This window comes from Toxotes jaculatrix, chromosome 18 (assembly GCF_017976425.1).
Source record: "Toxotes jaculatrix isolate fToxJac2 chromosome 18, fToxJac2.pri, whole genome shotgun sequence".
NCBI classification, from domain to species: domain Eukaryota; kingdom Metazoa; phylum Chordata; class Actinopteri; family Toxotidae; genus Toxotes; species Toxotes jaculatrix.
Window position 1 is genome coordinate 17407059 of NC_054411.1, and position 19692 is coordinate 17426750.

A 19692-nucleotide genomic window follows, 5' to 3' on the forward strand; every position below is an offset into this window, starting at 1 on the left:
ATAATTACAGATGAAGCCTGTAAGAGTCAGCTATTTTCTGAAATCTGGGGTTTCTAGTCTGCGAAACAGGCCCGGCCACACCACGCTCACAAATTACTATTTTTCCACAGACAAATTAACTTGTGGCTTTTAGTTTTTAGTTTACTTGTGACTGTGATGTTTCTCTTCTATTAACTGTGTGGGAGTGAGTGAGTGAGAGAGAGAGAGAGAGAGAGCTTTCCTCCTAGTTTGACAAACCTGAAGAGCAACATAGAGCTAAAATGATCAACTGCCAGAATAACTCAACTGCCAATAATAACAAACCACACGGAATACAAACGACTTTGAAGGAAAATGCACTTGGCACCACTTTACAGAACTAACTACCTGAGGGCAAACTGATAAAGTGAAAATCTCACTTTCGTCCTCAGTGACAAACAGAAACACATAATGTGTCATAGATCTCCAGTTCTTCCTGAGACTAAATCTGGAAGAAGAAAAAAAAAATCCTGCAGGGGTCAGGAGGAGGAGGGAGAAAAATCGTTGAAGGGCACAGACACTGTAGACCAACCCTCTGCCTGAGTGAGTCCTGCCCTGCTCTGTTCCCACATCACACTCACATGTCTCTGTGCTGCGCTCTGATCGACAGAGCCTGCTCTCCTCCGGCCGTGGGATCACTCCTGCTGCTAAACAGCTTCACTGGATATTTACACGATTTTACAGGTGAGTGGTAAAGTTTGTTTTGTTTTGTTTTAAAGTTCTGTTTTTAATATGTTGGTCCGATAATGTATCGTGAAGTGTGTCTGTGCTGCTCGGTAGTGCACTAGTAATGATTTTACTGCATGTGAGTGGTCATTTAAACTCGTGTAGAATCGCTATAATACAGACAATTCCGATATTAAACTGTACATAAGCTCAGATTTACTGCACCATTTACTGTATGTATACCAAAAACAACTGGATCTGTATGTAAAGAAACTAATAAATAAACCCCGTCTGATTATCTGGAATTAGATTTGCCTGGATACTTAATGCGTATTTTACGCATATTTACGCGCAATTATGCACAAATAATACATAAACACAAACGTAAGCTGCGAGTTCGATTCCTGTTCTTGTGTCCTATATGTTTAAAAATGTAAAATATATGTGCTTAAATCTGGAGAGGAAAACACAGTCACTAAGGTCAGAAAATGAAGGAAACTGTTCAGTTAAAACTTTGTCTGACACTTTGAAAGTGTTTTCGCATTTTATTCTTATTGAAGCTTAAACCTTTTCCCCCGTAGCAAAAAAAAAAAAAAAAGTTATTGCTACAAGTGGTTATTTTTTCCCACTTATTATTCATATTGATACGATGGCTTTTATATTTCAATTCTCTCTGTGCATTCTGCATATTGGAGAATGCACAGAAGAAGAATAAATTTGTTTTATATTGTAATTCCTGTTGTTAAGTGTCGTTTTTATTTCGTTTCACTAACAACTAACTTTCTTCTCCTCTTTTTATATGCAGGCTGGCTCTCATCGCCTCCTAGTGCGCAGTCTGGGCACTGAGTCTGATTTTTCTTGGAGGAAAATTTTCAAACCACAGGAAATCCTATTCGATAGCTTCAAAAGGAACACCTTTTCCTCTGCAGCAGCCTTCGCCTTCTCTCTATTTAAGCTTTCAGTACAGAAGGAAGAAGAAATAATGCACAACCAGAGGACTATGTGACAGCTTATGAGTGGATCTAATTTCAAAGATACATAAGAAAAGAAGAAAAGAAAAAGGAAAAGAAGCAACTACTGCTGGGAAATAACAAAAATGTCCACAGAGTCTTTCCATGCTGCCTATGCTGCTGTAGCCCCGTCTGAGAACCCCATGGCCCCCTCAACAGGAAAGCTGCTGAGGATGTTTCGTGAGTACCAGAGCAACGCAGTCATCATAGAGCACTACAACTACACAGGGAAACTGAACGGGACCAAGTACAGGGATGGACTGAAACCAGAGGCCATAGCTTTTCTGCTGGTCTGCCTGCTTATAGTTGCTGAAAATGCTGTGGTGCTGCTGGCCATCTGGAAGAACAAGAAATTCCATCTGCCCATGTACTATTTACTGGGCAACTTAACTCTCTCTGACCTGCTGGCAGGTTTCACTTACATGGTAAACCTCATAACATCAGGTGCCAACACATTAAACATGACCCCAGTGCTGTGGTTCCTGAGGGAGGGGGGTGTGTTCATCATGCTGGCCGCCTCTGTCATCAGTCTGCTGGCAATTGCCATAGAGCGCCATGTCACCATGGTCAGGATGAAGCCGTACCAGGGGGACAAACAGGGGCGGATGTTTGCTCTGATTGGAGCCAGCTGGGTGCTGTCTGTGTTCCTGGGGGTTCTGCCTGTCCTGGGCTGGAACTGTATGGGTCAGCTGGACCAGTGCTCCACGGTCCTACCGCTCTACTCTAAGAGTTACATCCTCTTCTGCATCACCGTCTTCAGTGCCATCCTCATGTCCATTGTGGTGCTGTATGTCCGCATCTTCCGTATCGTCAAGGCCAACACTCAGCGCCTTGCTTCAGTCCCACATCGCAAAGGCCTTTACCGCAAGTCCCAGAAGTACATGGCTCTGCTGAAGACGGTCACCATAGTCCTGGGAGTCTTCATCGCATGTTGGCTGCCCCTCTTCATCTTCCTCCTGCTGGACTTCTGCTGTCCAGCCAAAAGCTGTGAGGTCCTGTTTAAGGCAGACTATTTCCTGGGCATCGCAATGTTCAACTCCCTCCTTAACCCTATCATCTACACCCTGACCAGTAAGGACATGAGGAAGGCCATCCTCAAGTTGCTCTGCCGACCCTGCCTCTTAACAAATGACGGACAAGTGAAGAAGATCGGGATACCCTTCCTGGAGTGCAGCACCAGCAAGACTGACGCAGCCTCTCACAGACTGGAGGGACTGGAGACGACAGTGTCCTCCGGTAACTTTACACCATCTACTATCAAAGCCATTTACCCCAGGATGTGTAAGACATGACCCAGAGGCTCTTTTTGACTTTACCCTGAGATTAAGCATTCAGACTAAGAACCGGACCACTGACACAGCCGGGCGGCTTCTCTCTGAACTGAGCTGCATATGTGCTGTAGCGAAGCGGGCCTGAGAAGAGCTGAGGTTTTATTTTGAGCTCTGTCACAGTTTCGGTATTATTAATCTTCACGAGCAGCATAAGTTCGATGTATTTGACATATGTCTGAATTGGGAGAAAGGCATTAACTTTTTAAAAAAAAAAATTATCTGTGCATATTTCTATAATAGTGTGATCATGAAAAACATTAATGTCCGTGCCTTAATAGCAGCTAGAAGTTTGTCTGTTAGACAAAAGAGCGCCAGTATTTGTCAGAGGATGTTGCCTCTGGTAAAATGTCATTTCATTCTATGAAATCAAAGACTGTGTGCAGACGTTTTGCATAAATACAGCCAATTATGCTGTACATCTGAAAGACCAGGCCAAAAGCCCAAGCCTGAGATTTATCCTTATCTCCTCTCCCTGTGTAACATATAATGATATGTTGTTACAAACACGGAGCATCCACACCCAAACTCTGCTGCCAAAACCATGTAATTTCTGCCATGTGAGTTTTGGTCAGCAGCAATGCTGGGTAGAGGTCCCCCTCGACCAACATCAGAGGCTCAGTGGCCAGGAGACGCACTGAAGACGTCATATGGAGAGTTGTGCCGGGTGGTTTGCAGCTTTGGAGGTCCCTTCAACATATGTAGCAACACATGATGAATGACTATAAGCAATAAAAGCTGACAGTGGAGGTTTGTTGACGCCTTCTTGGTTTCACAAACTAGAATATTTGCATCTCCATGGGAGAGCTTGTGAACAAAACTGAGTCTTCAGAGCTATCTTGTTGGGATAAACTTCACCTTACAATGAAATGATGCTAATCTATTTTTCTCGTCAAGGAGTACAGATATGATCTCATCCCATGAGAAAGAAATTGTCAAAAGCCAGGCAGCAGTGTGTGTGTGGGCTTTAAAGATCTGGGGAATTTCATTGTAGTAATAGTGACATTAACACTTTACTAAATGTAATACTGTAAATGTAAATGTAAAGAGAAAAATATATATTTACTGATTTTTTTTTAAGTATACCTTGTAAATATCTATAGCCTTTTCTGAGCTGCATTTTGTATTGTAAAAATCTTGTTTAAGTTATGATGTCAGTTTTATATGTGCACTGAATAAACGTGTGAATGATGTTTACATATACGTTTGTATATTCTTTAGTCATGAAAGTGAGTCACCTGATGCAGTTTTCTCTCTCAGAAGTTTCACACGATTAATGTCTGAAAGCCTCACGTCTCTCACTGATCGGCGAGCCTCCCGTTTCTCATGGCTGAACAATGTAAGCACAGAACTCACCGTAGTGATTAGACACACAAAGCACAGTTTGATAAATTGCAATCAATCAATCCATCTAAATATGTAAAATTTGTCACATACTTTTCCCATACTGAGACAAAAAAAATCAATGAATTTTTACCACACTGATTTTAACTTGCTAATCTTTTTTTTCCAATTACATATTAAATTAACTAACATCTTTTTTTTCTTTATGCCAACACGTTCAGGTTTATTAATGTATATGTACTATGTAAATAAATAGTGTAACAAGAACATAGAAACCACTGCAAATCAAATGCAGCCCAACCGCCCAACAATAAACCGCATCCTTGCGTAGCTTAAGATGTTTTTTGAGACTGCGTCACAGAGGCCTTGATGCAACACAACTTCAGTTGAAGGTATTACATCAAATTAAATCTAACACCAACACATTCTAAACCCTACGTAAAGTAATGAAACAACTTACTAATTCTAATTTAACTGATTAAGTATTAAATGTACAGAAGCTGATTCCGAATTAACCATAAACAGTGAATCTAGTAAAATCCAAGTGACAGTGAAGGAAAACTCCAATAATTCTGATCAGTACTGACACCGAACAGTCCAAAGTGAAACCTCAGTTGCCTTCTCAGACCTGAGGAGCAGCAACAGAAGTGATAAAGACAAAGTGATAAGAGCTCTGAACTAACAAACCACTTGTTAAACCACTTTATATGACACGCTACAAGGAAAAGATGAAGTTGCAGAAACAAACCTGTCTACTTAAGACATTGTTTATCGTAAGGAAACCACATAAGGGTGTGTGGTTCTTACAAGCTATGGTATTTGCGAGTATGAGCTTCCACAGCAGCATATGTCATCTTGCCGACCACGCGCTGTGCAGAGGTGGTACACAATCGTAGCTCCTTTTCAAAGAAGGAGAGAGTTTCAGTTCTCAGCAGAGCAGACATACGGGTGAATAATAAGCCAACAGATATGCCTTGCAATGCAGAAAATGTACGTGGGCGTTGTCAGTGTCTCCTGGATATAAATTTCTATTTCAGCATCTTGGCCTCATTATGATATAATTTATTATGCTAATTCACCATTATCCTGTCTGATTGTCATCATATTACAGAGGTAAATGTAGTTATTTATATTGTACAGCTACACTTACAGATGGCAACAATACTAACGAACTGGTATCGAACTGATTTCTAAATATATCAGCAAAAGACAATAATGTCAGACAATAAAATTTGTTAACAGTGTTAACCTGCAATCAGCAATATTACTTCTCACAACAGTAGAATGTCCCTAACCTCCTCAGCCAATGAGAACCAAGCTTGTCTGGCCTACACCAGTGATTCAGTGACCCTGGGGCAATCAGTCATGAACAATGATAGGAGAAGTAACTGATTAAAAAAAAAAAAAAAAAAAAGTATCCAAGTTGGATCTTCGTGAAATAAAAGTCCCCACGAAAGCATCAGCAAACCTTTCTTTGATCATTTTCCCCACACGAATCACATTCATTCAACTTAGTTTCACTCCGTATTTTTCCCCTGGTTGTCGACACCCCTTCTGCAGTAGCTCCAAACCGTTTGTGAACCACTGTCCTGGGGATACATGCAAAACTCAACTACATTAACTTACCTGAACTAAAAAAATAGCATTTATGATTTGATTAACTAATATATATCAATATATTTATATTAGGATTACAAAATAAACGAGCAAAACAGGATTACAAATTGGTACGATGTCGATCTTAAGTAAATTTACAACAACCGGTATGTTGCCTGTCAATCTGAGTCAGCTGTCACCGCATATGACGACTGCAAGCTGCAAACTAGTTAGCATCCAAGCAGAGAAGTTTAGCTTTAGGTTAGCTAAACATAACAAGCAAATGATTGAAACAGAAAGTTAAAAGTAAAGATGAATGACTGGAATTGTTTAAATAATTATTAAACAGATGAAATAATTATCTAACTGTAAGGTTGAACAGTTAAAGTAGTTAATAAAACTAATGGATAAACTGCTGAAACAGTTGGCTAAAAGCAAACAAACACTTGAAATGGTTGGATAAAAGATAAAGAATATTCTGTGGGAATAGTTGGCTAAATGTAGGAATAAACAGTTGAAATAATTTACCTCAGCTTCTAGCAGTATGAGTGTGAAGGCCTGAGCAACCTAAACTGACAGTTCACTTATATAAAAACTGTGTAGGGATTTCCACATTTATATTAAAAATCACAGTGAGAACACTTTGTATGTGACTGGGGGTGTTGATGGAGAGACACTGGGTTACGTGCTTGTGCTGATAAAAACGGCTGCTAACCACTGGTTTAAACAGTAGTTTGACTAATCCACCTACTAGAGTCTTCGAAGGCTTTCAACAGCATCTCACTGCCTCCCTCCACAAGCAGAGTTTGTTCAGTTGTCATGGAGATGGCTGTCTTGTCAAAGAGACGCAAGTATGAAGCTGTAACAAAAAGATCATTGAAAAAAAATGGATGAAGGAGTCTGTTTCTCTGCTATGTTTCATCTAAGTTTGTGTAGTTCCAAGGAAACCACGTAGTCATTTACAGAACTCACTTCAGCACTAAAAAGCTCTGCAGTGACACCTAGTGACCGACTCCCCACTTAGCCTCTACTGACACCACAAAATGCCCTTATGAATCCATGGTGCAGACATTCATTAAAGAATAACTACTAAACCACTGGTCTCAGAGATTTAATTTCAAAATCAATACAGATGTTTATATAGAACATATGAAAACAACAAACACATTAACAGACTAATATATAACGTACACAACATTACTGACTACACACCACCATCCTTCCTCTACCACTCAGTGCTCACAAAGCCCCACAGCTGGTCGCTTACTTCACTCCGAGATCGCAGAGAGGTGTCAATGTTGATGGGAGTTGCCAGGTCTGCACCATAGTGCACTACAAGAAGAGGAAGCAAACTTACATAGTGAGGCCATATTATCAGACACTTTCACTGACACAACGCACAATACTGTGTACACAAAAATAACCACTAAAAGGGAAACTGTACCTCCTTTCACGACGTTGGGTGGTGTATTGTACTCCCACTTGATCTTGGTTATTAGGTAGTACACCTGAGCCACATACCTGCAGATGGAAGATATAAAAAAAAATCTGAAAATAACATCACATCACTCTAAAGTCTTCAGTGCATCTGCTGGAACCTGAAAGCTTCCTGGGTCAACCTCAGTCTGTGAAAGAGCAAAGTGAGAGTTATTCAAATCTTGTGTTCTACACAGGTTTGTTTTTTTTTTTTGCTCTAATTTCATCAAAGCACGCAGTGATGCCTTCTTGATTTGACGGCCACAGCTGTGAGGTTGCAACTAATTAATTACACTACTCACAATAAGTTAGGGATATTGTTATTTATATGAGTGCTTTTCCTATTTGGTCTGAATTTTAATGAAATAAGTAAAAGTTCCCTTTGATATTACTAATAATGAATGAGAAGAAACAACATTTGCATTAGTTTAATATTTATTACCCCAAAAATTTAGACAATAACAAGGATAGCCCCAAATAACAAAAACTGACAATGTCAGTAGCGGGTGTTTCCACCATTTACTGCAATGACAGCGACGTCTCATGCTCCTCACTAGCCTCATGATGGTGTTCTGAAGCAATGCGTTCCACTCTTCCACAAGTGCTACACGCAGTTCTGCCAGGTCACATGGGGGTGGGGTACGATCATCCAGTCTGTGCTTCAGCTGGTCCCAGACGTGCTCTATGGGGTTCAGGTCAGGGGACATTGCTGGCCATACCATATGAGGCACTCCGACTTCCTGAAGTCGAGCTGGTAGACCACTGCTGCATTGTCCAGGTCACACGGTCTTGTGCCCACAGTAAACGTCCACAGCTGTATCTTGGTCTCAGTGGAGTCACCTGCAACGGTCGTCTGGCATTCAAGCCGAAGCGGTGGAGTCGGTTGCGAATGGTTTGTCTGGAAACCCTAGTACCCCTCACATCTCGTAAATGGGCCTGCAGCTGTGTGGCAGTTGCATAACGATGTCTGAGTGTATAGGTCCTTAGGTACTGGTCATCGTTGCGGTCTGTCACTCGTGGGGCTCCACTCCTGGGTCTGTCATGAACTCTGCCAGTAGTTCTGTGTCTTGATGCAAGTCTGCTGATGACACTTTGAGACACACCAAGTTCACGAGCAACATCTGACTGCCTGCCACCGACCCGAAGGCACGCTATGGCCAGGTGGCGCTGCTCGTTCATTAAGTGACGTCGCGTGTTCATGGCTGTTTGAATGATGAACTTGGAATAACTTACTGACAATACCAGCTTTTTATACCCACAGAATGTTGAAATTGATGTCACATTGAAAATGGTTGTCTTTTAGTATTTTTTGGTAATGGCCCCAATATGTAAGGCACACTGTACACAGTGAGACCATTATGTGGAAAACACAAAATGAGGTGTGTCTATCACCCCAATACAATTGCCTCCCTATCCCAAAAATCTCTGAAGTGAAACAAACACCGTATGTATGACATCCACTGAGTCTCTCACAATATCCCTAACTTATTGTGAGTAGTGTCATTTTTTCTTTAAAGTTGATTCATCTATAGATTATTTTCTTGACTAATTCATCAATCATTTTGTCTATAAAATCTTAGTGTGAGAAGACTGTGAGTGAGAAATACTCATTATAATTTTGCCAGAGCTCAAGACGAAGTCTTCAAATGTCTTGATTTGTCTGACCAACACTCCAAAACGCAAGATATTCGGTTTATAATTATATGAAACAGAAAAAGGAGGCGAATCCTTACTAACCCTCCGTTTAAAAAAGCTTAATCCAGAAAATGTTTAGCACTTTTTCTTAAAAGGAATTCAGCTTCTTTTTTGAGACTTTTCCAACCAAACCTCCTGCAGCAATGCAGATCTGTCAAAACAGAAGTGAAATTAAAAAAAAAACAAAAAAACATTTGGAGACGCCTCAACGATTGAAAAAGGGGCAGTTCAAAACTTCATAGAAGTCAGACTTTCTAAAGTGTGGCAGTTTCATTACTGAATATGTGATACTCACACTGCTGAAGGGATAACCTCTGTGGTGTCTTCATCCACCTCGCTCTGAAGAGTCTCAAGCTCGTGTTCAGTGTTTCTCAGACTCTCTAACTCTCCCTTCAGGAACCTGGAGGAGGGTTAAGGATGCTAACAAAGAAAAGGGTGAAAGCAGCTGGACGGGATTCATAAATGACACTGAAAAGATCTGACTATGTCCACTGCAAACACAAACAAGCAATAAAAGGATACTGTAATTCTGAGTCAGTGATCTGGCTCTTGGCTATGCACTGCCTCAGCTGCTCCTCCAGACTCTCCAGGTCCCTCTCCTTTTGCTTCTTCTCCTCCTCCATGTCCAGCAGCCTCTGGCCCACACTTTCTTCAATCTGAGCCTCTTCTGTGGGCAATGGACAGTGACAGTGAGATGACAAAGGAGTAAAGACATAGGGAGAATTCTGCAGATGAAGATAAGAAGCACTGGATCCAGGTCTGAAACACTGTGAGCTAGAAAGTACAGGAGATGTAAACAAGCTACATTTGGCTGACACCCAATCTTATATATATATATATATATATATATATATATATATATATATATATATATATATATATATATAGTGTAAATGAGACACAGTCTTCCACACAAATACAGGAAAACAGAATAGTGGAGAACACTGAGAGCTAACGAGAAACAAGACACCATTAAATGTCTGATTACTTGCCTTTTAAAATCTGTGTCACAATCTTCTTTGTTTCAATGTGCTGATCAAAAAGGGCCTGATATTCATCTTTCATGAGTTTGAGTTTCTCGGTCTTGCTGCTGTTGATGAAGGCCAGTATCTCCTCTCCCGTCTCCTCCAAGTCTTGAAACTTATGACCCTGAGCCATTGTGGTGGCACTGGCAGCTAACAGAAGAGATTAAACAAACAAGAAAATATTATTATTAGATATTAGTTTGTAGTTTTACCTCGCAAGGGGCAATGAGTGACAACTCATCAAGGTTTGTTGAGCTTCACATTTGTACCAACAGTAAAAAACAATATCTAAATGCTTCTTTCAACAGTTACCTCAACGCTGAATCTCACTAACGCTAACTTATTCAAATAACTCTGCATTACTTTCAGAAACGGGCCCTCTCTCTGAATTTTTAACTTGATAAAAGCAACAGTCGAGTAACACATTAGCTAAAGTGCGTGAAACCTCGTTTTGTTTACCGTGTTTACAACGTTAACTACGTACAGTTTAAACGTTAGTTACGTGGCTAGCTAAAGTTTGATAATAAAAAATGTTACACGTTACATGTTACAATAACATTACCGACTTTCTATCTAACTAGTGAGAACGCAGTTTATAGGAAAAATAAGACACTTATTGGTAAAATTCAAGCATTCAAACACACCCGACAGATCCTTTCCGTGATTCAAACTCAGAGCCTGAGCGCGCCTCTTATTTTCTTCTTCTTTGGTTATTGGCGGATTTCCTCCAGCCTCTTATAGCACACCGCCACCTACTGCACAGGAGAGAGAGAGCCGTTACACTGTGACTATACCACATTCAAAAGAAGAATACCAAGAAATGCAGTGTGTGTTCTTGTCTTCCTAAGTTTCTGGCGTTAATAAAACAAAAAAACAACCATTTTTCTCTCGTTATTCGTCTCCTGTTCATACTGTTTTTAAATATTCATATTCATTCTCTTTGTTTTCCCTTGACATTGTGCTTGTTTGGCACATTTTAATTAACTAAAAGTATAAGATAGGAAAAATGGTCCAAGAAACAGGAGCCTGTATAAAAAAATATAAAGGTGTTTACATGTGTTTTCATTTCATTGTTTGAACATGCATGGACCAACATATTACTATTTATTGTAATTATTTTTTTAATCTTAAAAGGATAATTTCAAAACACAGGCACTTTAGGAATATTAAGCTTTAAAGGCATTAGGCCTTAAATGAAACAAACTCCTTCATTTCTGCATACTACAGAAAAATGTATGAATAAACTGTGGGTTATCACTAAACAATTTATCTAACCTGAATGCTACATTTATCCATTCACAAACCAACTAGCTGCTAGTTGGTTTGTGAATGGTTACTAGCAGCACTAACAGTTGGCCCATTCACTACACTTTCAAATAGTGCCTACATCTTATGTTCATAGTCAAGACAAACAGATATGATTACATTGTTGGAGTGTTGTCTATATACAGCCATGTTAATGTATTTTTGCTTACAAACAAAAGGAAAACTTAAGAATCATGGAGCAGCTCAAACTTTTAAGTGTTTCTGCATAACTATTACCACACCCCCACACAATATAAGCATGTACTTATTTTATAGTATCTTTCCACCTGGTTCACACCTTGTAGCACACAGCTTATCTATGGCTCAAATATTTGTTCAAACAACTGTGGAAGGACACAGGAAGGCCAGCAGATTATAGATGTGGGTTAAATTAGGATTAAAAGATTCTCTTAAACTTTAAGCATCTTTTTACATCACCAACAAACTTTGTCAGATATGTCTAAAAATGCACAGAAATCAAGAGTTTTACTGCATGTTTATTACAGTTTGTGAAATCTAAATGTTCACAATAAGAAACACAGCAAGATAGAATGGGTTCAACTCACTACCTGCCCCATAATTTCTGGGCTTATGGTGAGAAGCTAACTGCACTCAATTGTAAATAGGGTACAAGTAAAAAAATCCATAGTTTTAGGTTGAAATCAAATATAAGGTCATAAAACAACAGATAATGAACCATTCCTAATAATGAATTTATTCATTAGACGATAAAAACCAGCAGACTGTACTAAGACAGTGGCTCAGTGGAAATCATCACTCCTTGTTTTTCTGCTTTTCTTTCTTCTCCTGTGCTTTTCTTTTCTGTCTGCCGATCTGTCTGAAGTACAGTCTCTTGGGGTTCAGACCGTAGGCCTTCAGTCTCTGTCTACTGAACTCACGGCCGCCTATTTTCACCCTGGCGGTTCCTGATATGAGGCGCCCACCTGAACGCTTGTGCTTCTTCTTGGACCATGTTGGCCTCTCAGTCCTGTCTTTTACCTCGTCTGTTTTATCTGCTGCTTCGTCAGCAGTAACCTGGGGTTCCTCTTCCTGTTTCATCTTCTTTTTCTTGGGTATCAGAATCTCTTCCTCCTCTTCTTCCACATTGTCCCCTGCCTCTCTTAGAGCCTGGGTGAGCGTCTCATCTGTAGGGTCCATAACAGAGGTTGCATCACCATCCTCTGCTTCTCTGCCTCGCTTCTCAGTGTTCTTCAGACGATCTCTTCTCTTCTTCCCCACCTTAGTTTTAGCCTCTGCCAACTCTTTATCTTCCCTGTAGATTAAATTCAGATAAACACCGTCACACATACAGTAAAGGTGGATTTATTATCATGGTACGTCTGATTAGTTTGTGCGTTGTGTCGTACTCACTCAGTATATACAGAGCTCAGGATTTCTTTCTTCTTCCTGTCATTCTGAGCCTTGATTTTATAGTTTTTCAAATCACTCATCTCTTCCTTTTCAGACCTGAGAGAATGAAAGAAAAAGTTTCAGGTGCAGTAACCAACCTGAGACAACAGAACAGGCACAGCACTTTAAAGACAGGGTCAGTACCTGAACATGCAGGTCTTCTTCAGAGAACACCATCGGTTCAGCTCCTTGTCATCAGCATTTAAAATCTGAGGAAAGAGCCAAAGTCATTTATTAGTTCAAATCAACAAGTCAATGTATTATGCAACACTGATATTTGGTCCTTTTTTTGTATCATCAGATACATAAGCTTTTTAGAGATCGTGCCTGCTGTTCTGTGTAATCACTGTGTGGTCTGCTCAGAGAGAAGATTAAACTGAGATCATTCTCTGGTCAGAGCTTTCCCCAGAGGGAAGCAATACCAGATCAGTCCTATCAGACTCATCACTGCAGCATTACTGACATCTAATGTTTTTATTTGGTTTTACCCAAATTACAATATTACAACTGACTGTTCACAAAAGCCCTCCCCCATCTAATGACTGTCCAATCATAGCTCAGTAACTACACACAGATGAGGTGTGCATGGGTCTGTAGTAAGAGATTTAATGTACATACAAGAGCAAGGGTGAAAGCAACAGACTAAAGTGTCTTTGTCTGCCCTAACACATGCATCCCCAGCTCACTGGTGTACTACATACAGTAGTAACAAAGTTGTATTTCCAAGACCAAAGTCATTTCATACTGCATCATTCTGTGGGGTTAAAGATTATCTGAAAACACCGCTGTTCAAGACCAGCACATCCACTGTGCAGTGTGGCATTTGCCTGCTGTGAAGGAGCAGATTCTGGATGTTATCACACTACATTGGATTTGGGAGGAAAATATACGATTTGAAAATAGAAACAAGTACTAGCTAAGCAGCCAAATACTAGTTCCATTTGTGCACATAAATATTTATTATTTCCATATCTTCTAAATGGACAATTAACTGTAATGATGCTAAGCTTTGCCCGGGATATGTAGCTTTAGCCTTTTCTTTTTTTAGACGTCAAGTGAATATATTACACCCTTTTACAAGATACTCATTTTAAAACGAGCCATTTTGAACCATTAAAAGTTCAGAGACAGCCTTTTCAGCCAACTAATGCAGCAGTAAATAAGAGATGTGTGGGGGCTTAGTGAGCAGTCAGTTATTTGGAGCTGAAAATGCTGCTGTTCTCACCTCATCAGTGCTCAGGCCAAAGTCGTTGGGCAGGACCTGCCTGTAGCGAAACCTGCACGGGAGGTCGTCTATTATGTCCTCATAGTCCAGTTTATAGTACTCGTCCAAGTACTGTTCGAAGCTCTTCTCCTCTGAAATACAAACAGCCTTCAGTTTGGTAACAACCACAACTGATATTACTGAATGTTAGAAGGGTAGTTACGTTTCAACGGCAGGTTTACTAACACTTACGAGGATCAAACACAGGCTTGTTCTGAGTGATGACCTCTGCAAAGTAAGACTTCTTTCTCTTTTTGCCCATTTGGGGCATTTCCTTTTTCTTCATCTTCCTCTCCTGTTTCTTCTGCTTCTTGGAGGCAGTGTGTTGGTTGGGGTCGTACTCTGCATCCATCTATTTCAACAGGATGAACTCTGGTGAGCGACTTTCTCCTAACCATCAATAAAAGAAGCCCCATGCAGGTAACCAGCTGAGGTGAGGATGAAAAAACCCTGTCAACTCACAACGAAGCCTTCGTCTTCGCAGTGTGGCTCAGAGGCATCATATTCTTCTCCGCCGTAGTCTTCTTCGTCTTCAATGTAGTCGTCCTCTCGTCCCTCTCCTGTCCATGTGTCCCAGTTCCAGTGCTCTGTTACACACACACAAGAAGCCACGAGTTATATCTACAGACAGTATAATATTTACATGCAGTTAATTGAATTAAGTTTCTTTATAAAATTCCCAATCACACTATCCAAGCTACTACTGCATTTTCTCCAAATTACATTAATTTTCTCCTGATTCCTTGCAAATGTGAAGAAAAAGCTTTAAACCTTTAGCTACATGTGTAATATAAGTTATCATTCACTGCTAACTGCAGGGAAAAGTTGCAGTGACAGGTCTGAGGTGAAGAAGAAATGAAAACACAAGTTTACCCTCAAGTTCATCATCATCATCAAACTGAGGCTTTTCTTCTTCTTCCTCTCCGTAGTATTCATCGCCAAAGAATTTCTGCAAACAGAACAGAAATTGTGACCTTCTATGTGCTTCAAAAAGGAAAAATTGAGTGCGCTCTCTTAGTAGAGAAGGGCAGTAGAAGCAGTAACATTTTCAGCTAACACTCATATCGGCTGAAGTCAGGTTTGAACGCTCTCAATTGGGAGACAGCTGCACACTAACGCTCCTGTGGTTATGTCTAACTAGCCAAACACAATACACCTGTGTGAGCTGGGCAGGCGTCACAGCAGGCAGTTGTGTCCAATCAGCTGCCTTCAATTATTAGCACAGTGCCCTGGTGACAGGTGCTGCCAGGAGCATCTGTGTCAACCCACAGGAAAGTTGGCTGTTCTGAGGGTCAAACCAGAGACATTATTAACATAAAGAGGTGGCGCTAACCAAGCGTCTCTCTCTGATAAACAGATCTGCAGGAGAACCCATACTTTCCCCAAGAAGTCTAATTAGCCAACTAATACACCTGTGACTGGGGAAAAGACCTCATTTTGGCATTAGGCTCGTTTGCATGGAGCTGTGCTTCACTTGGAAAATGGACAAGAGTCAAGAGGGACAGTTTCCAGCAGGCTGCTGTCAAACCCAATCCCAGATTAATGACTCAAGTAATCATTGGTTTAATTATATTCATCTGTATGGCAGGGTAGCCTACTAAATGATATATAGGCTATAAAGACTTTCTGTGAATATCATGACTGTTTATACAAATCCAATAAAGGATGTGGCAGAACTGCTAATGTTAGCTTAAACTCTGATAGCATCCAGGACCAGCTGTACACCCACCTGCATGAGCTGGTCATGTTGTTGTGGATCAAAGTCTCCGTCCAGGTCTACATGACTGAAGGCGAGCTGCTCGTTGCCAGTCAGCTCCTGGAGCTTCTTCAGCTTCTCCATGATCTCGCTGCGCTTCAAGTTCTTTAGCTGCTTCAGTTGCTCCCGCTTCTGTTCTTTCTCCTGCAATCATTGTGGGACAGGGGTTTATACTGGCTAACAGCTGAAAGCAGATTATAATTTAATACTAAGAATCAGAGAGAGAGCAAAGGTTTATATTTAGGGATCAAGATCTGGGTTAGAGTATAAGTATTTTTTACGTGATACCTTTTCTTTCCGTTCCTTCACTTCCTCCCTTTTGCGTTTTCTGCGGTCATCTTTGGAGCGCACAGAGGTGGCGATGGTGCGAGGGTAGGTCTTGATCTGCTGAGCGTCCGGCTCTTCGAAGCGGAAGTTGTAGCTTCTCTCAAAGTCCTCCTGTCGCTGCAAGAAGGTTTCCCCTTCCTCCTCAGAATCCTCCACATCCTCCTGGACCACCTCGTCGTAGGTTGGGATCCTGAACGAATGAGGAGAATTTATAGAACATATACACCTTCATTTCACATCCCAGGAAAACAAACCTAACATCCAGACAGGCAGCGACGTACCGTTCATCGTCGTCGTCCTCATCATCCAGGTAGCCCTTGTTAAGGACATAATCCCTCAGGAAGCGTTCCCTCTCATCCAACTCTGGGTCGTTCCAGTAGTCTCTCAGATATTTCTGTTTCATCACAAACCATCATTAAAATTAATGTAATTAACGTTCCAATACACTTTCTTTCACTCTCTCCTGTCTGATTACACACACTCACCATGTCCTTCACCTCTTCCGGACCCTCGAGCTCAGTCTGGCCTTTCAGCCATTCCACGTAGTCTGCCTCTTCTTTGTCCTACAAACAGAAAACAGATAACAGTTTATGCTGATCTGTATTGCTTTTGAATGTATCTACGCCAAGAGGAGGAGCAGATGCCAGGTACCAGCCTCCGACCTTCTCCTCCTGTGTTTTGATCCTCCTGGTCAGCAGCTGGGACCCTCCGCCCTCCTCACTGCCCTCATCCTCATCATTGCTGTCCTGGATGAACTTCTGGAAGCTGACAAGAGATTTTGGTTTCTGTAAATAGGCTGCGAGTAAAAGTGCCACACACGCCTTCAGATGATTTGAGCTTTACCTTTCTTTCAGCTCCTTCTGCTCTTGAATGTAGCTAGGAGAGGCCGCTCGCTTTAAAGCAAAAATAATAATGATGATTAAAATGTCTGATGTAGGTAAGGATCTCCAAATTCATGAGGGAGCAAAGTTATCGCATGACTTCGTCTACCTCTCTTTTCCTAGCAGCCTCCTCATCCTCGCTGTCGTCATCATCTTCATATTTGCTGTGAAATAAAAAATGAGAGTTTTGTTTTAGAATCACTCTAAAAGTCAACCAAGGAGTTCAAACCCTTCGCTGTTTTACGACACTCACCTGAATCACTCAGCCAAATTCTAATGACAGACTGTAGTTTGTCTGACAGTTACAGTCTGAGGTTAAATTTGCAAACTTTTTTTTGTGTGTATATAAGAATTATTTCATAATGACATCTACCAATGAGCAATAAACAAAAGGCTGCTTATGTCAACACTGACAAGCTTCTCGTGCAGTTTATAGAATAAATTTACATCATTTCAAACAGTACAAATTTTGACTCAGCTGTGTGACAATATGAATATAATAAGAGCATCTCTGATGCATGAATCATTAAATAAATGAACGCATGATTTCCTTGAAAGCAGTTTGTTTTTCCACTGCTACACACTGACTGGTGGGAGAATGAATGAATTAGGGCTGCAACTAACTTAATGGTTTTGTCTATGACATGTCAGAAAACTGTGAAAAATGCCCAGTATCATATCCAAGCGTGTTGCCTTCAATTCCAAGTTTCATCTGAACCCAAATATACCTCATATTTAGTGTCACTTATGAGAAAGAAACGCAACAAATCCTAACATTTATGAAAGCAAAAGCATAAAATGACTGAAATTACCAGCTGATCATCAAAACAGCTGCTAATAATTTTCTGTGGATCAACTAATCCATTAATTACCAAATCATTTAAGCTCTAGAATGAAAGAGTGAGATTTTAAAGAGAGGAGATTATAAAGAAATCAAAGTGTGGTTGTGAATGACTCAAATCATCACTGCTGAAGAAGAACTATATTTTCCCTGTGGCTATAAAGTTACATGGCACTCTGTTTTGATAGAGTATGTGTTTCCTTTTGGCATCCTAGTCAGTCAAATACACTGAATATACAAACAGTATCTTTTACTAAGCTCACTGTGTTTCTGCCCGAACATTTCTTGGGATTTTCTAACAAGGACACCTCTGGAGATCCTCTGAATATCAGCACAGATCGGAATGATTATTTCCAAAGTTAGCACCTTAGCCTTGAAGACAGGACCCAAAAAATGCTCCTTTTAGAATTTTAGGTCAGTTAGGTCAGATAAATCTGGCCCAGAGGTCTGATTGTGTTGTGCAGTCAAACACTATAAAACACAGAGCTCACTCACCCTTCTCTCTCCAGTATGACTTTACGTTCATAGTCCTTGAGATACATGGGCTTTACTGTTTTCTTCGAGGTTGAAGGCTTCTCGTCACTAGTGGATGCACCTGAAAGCAAGACATTTAGATTATTTGATAACAAGACAAAAAAGATGTCCAACAGACTGTGAAGGCAACACCAGTGACTGTACTTCTCCATCACCTTCTGAATAAAACGTTGCATCTTTCTCATAGATCTTCGGGTCTTTCTTCTTCAGCAGTGACAATGTTCTGTAAAAATCCCTTTCAACTTCTGGGTCGAGCTCCTGGTGGGAGGGGATAATAAAGGTCAGACAACCTCATTGAGACAGTATTATCTAATGACAGAGGACAGACAGAGGAGAAGCAGCGATGCTAACCACTTCACTGTCTTCAGAGCTGGACTCAGACGTCTCAGAGTCACTGTCATCAGCTCGGTCTCCGTATCGGTCCTTCACTGCACAACAACACAGGACACAGAAAAAAATTACAACAACTTGATGCTAGCTACACTTCCCCACGCTGACTTGTTAGCATGACAGTCAGCTAACAGCGACAGACTTACGCCTCTGTAATTCCTCTTTCTGTCGGTATTTCTCATATTTCTGCGCGAACTGGGGGTTGATTTTCAGTTCCGCTTTGCCTGACATGTTTTAACAGATGGAGAAAACTTAGTGCGCTAAAAGGAAAACTCCACGCTAGCGAAGAGAAATCATTCCAGCTGCTACACACGCATGTGAAACGCTGAACCACGTGGTTTCCGGTGAGCAGATCAGCTGTGGAGGTGACGCGCTTTGTCCTGCAGGGGGCGCGAGAACCAGAGGTTTCTCTGATGAAAAGTTGAGCGGATTTTCAGTTTCACTAATGTTGCTCACCCCTTCGTACTTGAAGATATTATTATTATTTATATATATTTAAATTGTGACAGGCATTAAAAAAAAATTACAAACTTACAAAAAGGCATTTTTCTGCTCTCAGTAACAGTAAATACAGAAATCCTTCAAACATAATGGATAAAAAAACCTTTGACAGCACATGAATTGCCTTCTTTTTCTCTTTTTTTTTATCTGCATTGCTTTTTTATTCATTTGCATAAATACTTTTAAGTTTTTAAAAATGTGCATTTATGTTCATTGAATTGTTTTATTTCTGATATTTTATTCTATAAATACTTTTATACTATAGTGTTGAACATGTCTTACATTGTATACTTGTTTTGTACCTGGCATGGTGGGAGAACTAAAA

At 40.5% G+C, this 19692-nt stretch overlaps 3 protein-coding genes and 1 non-coding gene across 5 annotated transcripts; 1 reads left to right on the plus strand and 3 right to left on the minus strand.

The window, feature by feature from the left end:
• Positions 1 to 485: 485 nt before the first annotated feature.
• On the plus strand, positions 486 to 4215 carry s1pr5a (sphingosine-1-phosphate receptor 5a). Its single transcript, XM_041062343.1, has 2 exons — positions 486 to 702; positions 1490 to 4215. The coding sequence occupies exon 2, from the start codon at positions 1781 to 1783 to the stop codon at positions 2984 to 2986; it is 1206 nt and encodes a 401-aa protein (XP_040918277.1). The 5' UTR covers positions 486 to 702; positions 1490 to 1780; the 3' UTR covers positions 2987 to 4215.
• A 2843-nt stretch (positions 4216 to 7058) lies between these two features.
• spc24 (SPC24 component of NDC80 kinetochore complex) lies at positions 7059 to 10910 on the minus strand. Of its 2 annotated transcripts, XM_041062361.1 has the most exons (6): positions 10803 to 10910; positions 10126 to 10308; positions 9656 to 9800; positions 9429 to 9533; positions 7407 to 7483; positions 7059 to 7294 (listed from the first exon to the last, which is right to left on the minus strand). In XM_041062361.1, the coding sequence occupies exons 2-6, from the start codon at positions 10289 to 10291 to the stop codon at positions 7188 to 7190; spliced, it is 600 nt and encodes a 199-aa protein (XP_040918295.1). In that variant the 5' UTR covers positions 10292 to 10308; positions 10803 to 10910; the 3' UTR covers positions 7059 to 7187. The 2 variants fall into 2 exon arrangements, with proteins under 2 accessions (XP_040918295.1, XP_040918294.1); XM_041062360.1 differs by lacking the exon at positions 10803 to 10910 and having other exon boundaries at positions 10126 to 10313.
• A 1032-nt stretch (positions 10911 to 11942) lies between these two features.
• On the minus strand, positions 11943 to 19185 carry kri1 (KRI1 homolog). The gene is made up of 18 exons (XM_041062319.1): positions 19013 to 19185; positions 18828 to 18904; positions 18632 to 18734; positions 18438 to 18537; positions 17211 to 17265; positions 17064 to 17113; positions 16883 to 16985; positions 16706 to 16783; positions 16502 to 16614; positions 16182 to 16410; positions 15867 to 16037; positions 15011 to 15086; positions 14600 to 14724; positions 14330 to 14489; positions 14099 to 14229; positions 13018 to 13082; positions 12835 to 12930; positions 11943 to 12736 (listed from the first exon to the last, which is right to left on the minus strand). The coding sequence occupies exons 1-18, from the start codon at positions 19095 to 19097 to the stop codon at positions 12238 to 12240; spliced, it is 2316 nt and encodes a 771-aa protein (XP_040918253.1). The 5' UTR covers positions 19098 to 19185; the 3' UTR covers positions 11943 to 12237.
• Positions 13229 to 13326, minus strand: LOC121199155. Its single transcript, XR_005896411.1, has one exon. It is a non-coding gene; the product is annotated as a Z30 small nucleolar RNA (small nucleolar RNA).
• Positions 19186 to 19692: the final 507 nt, after the last annotated feature.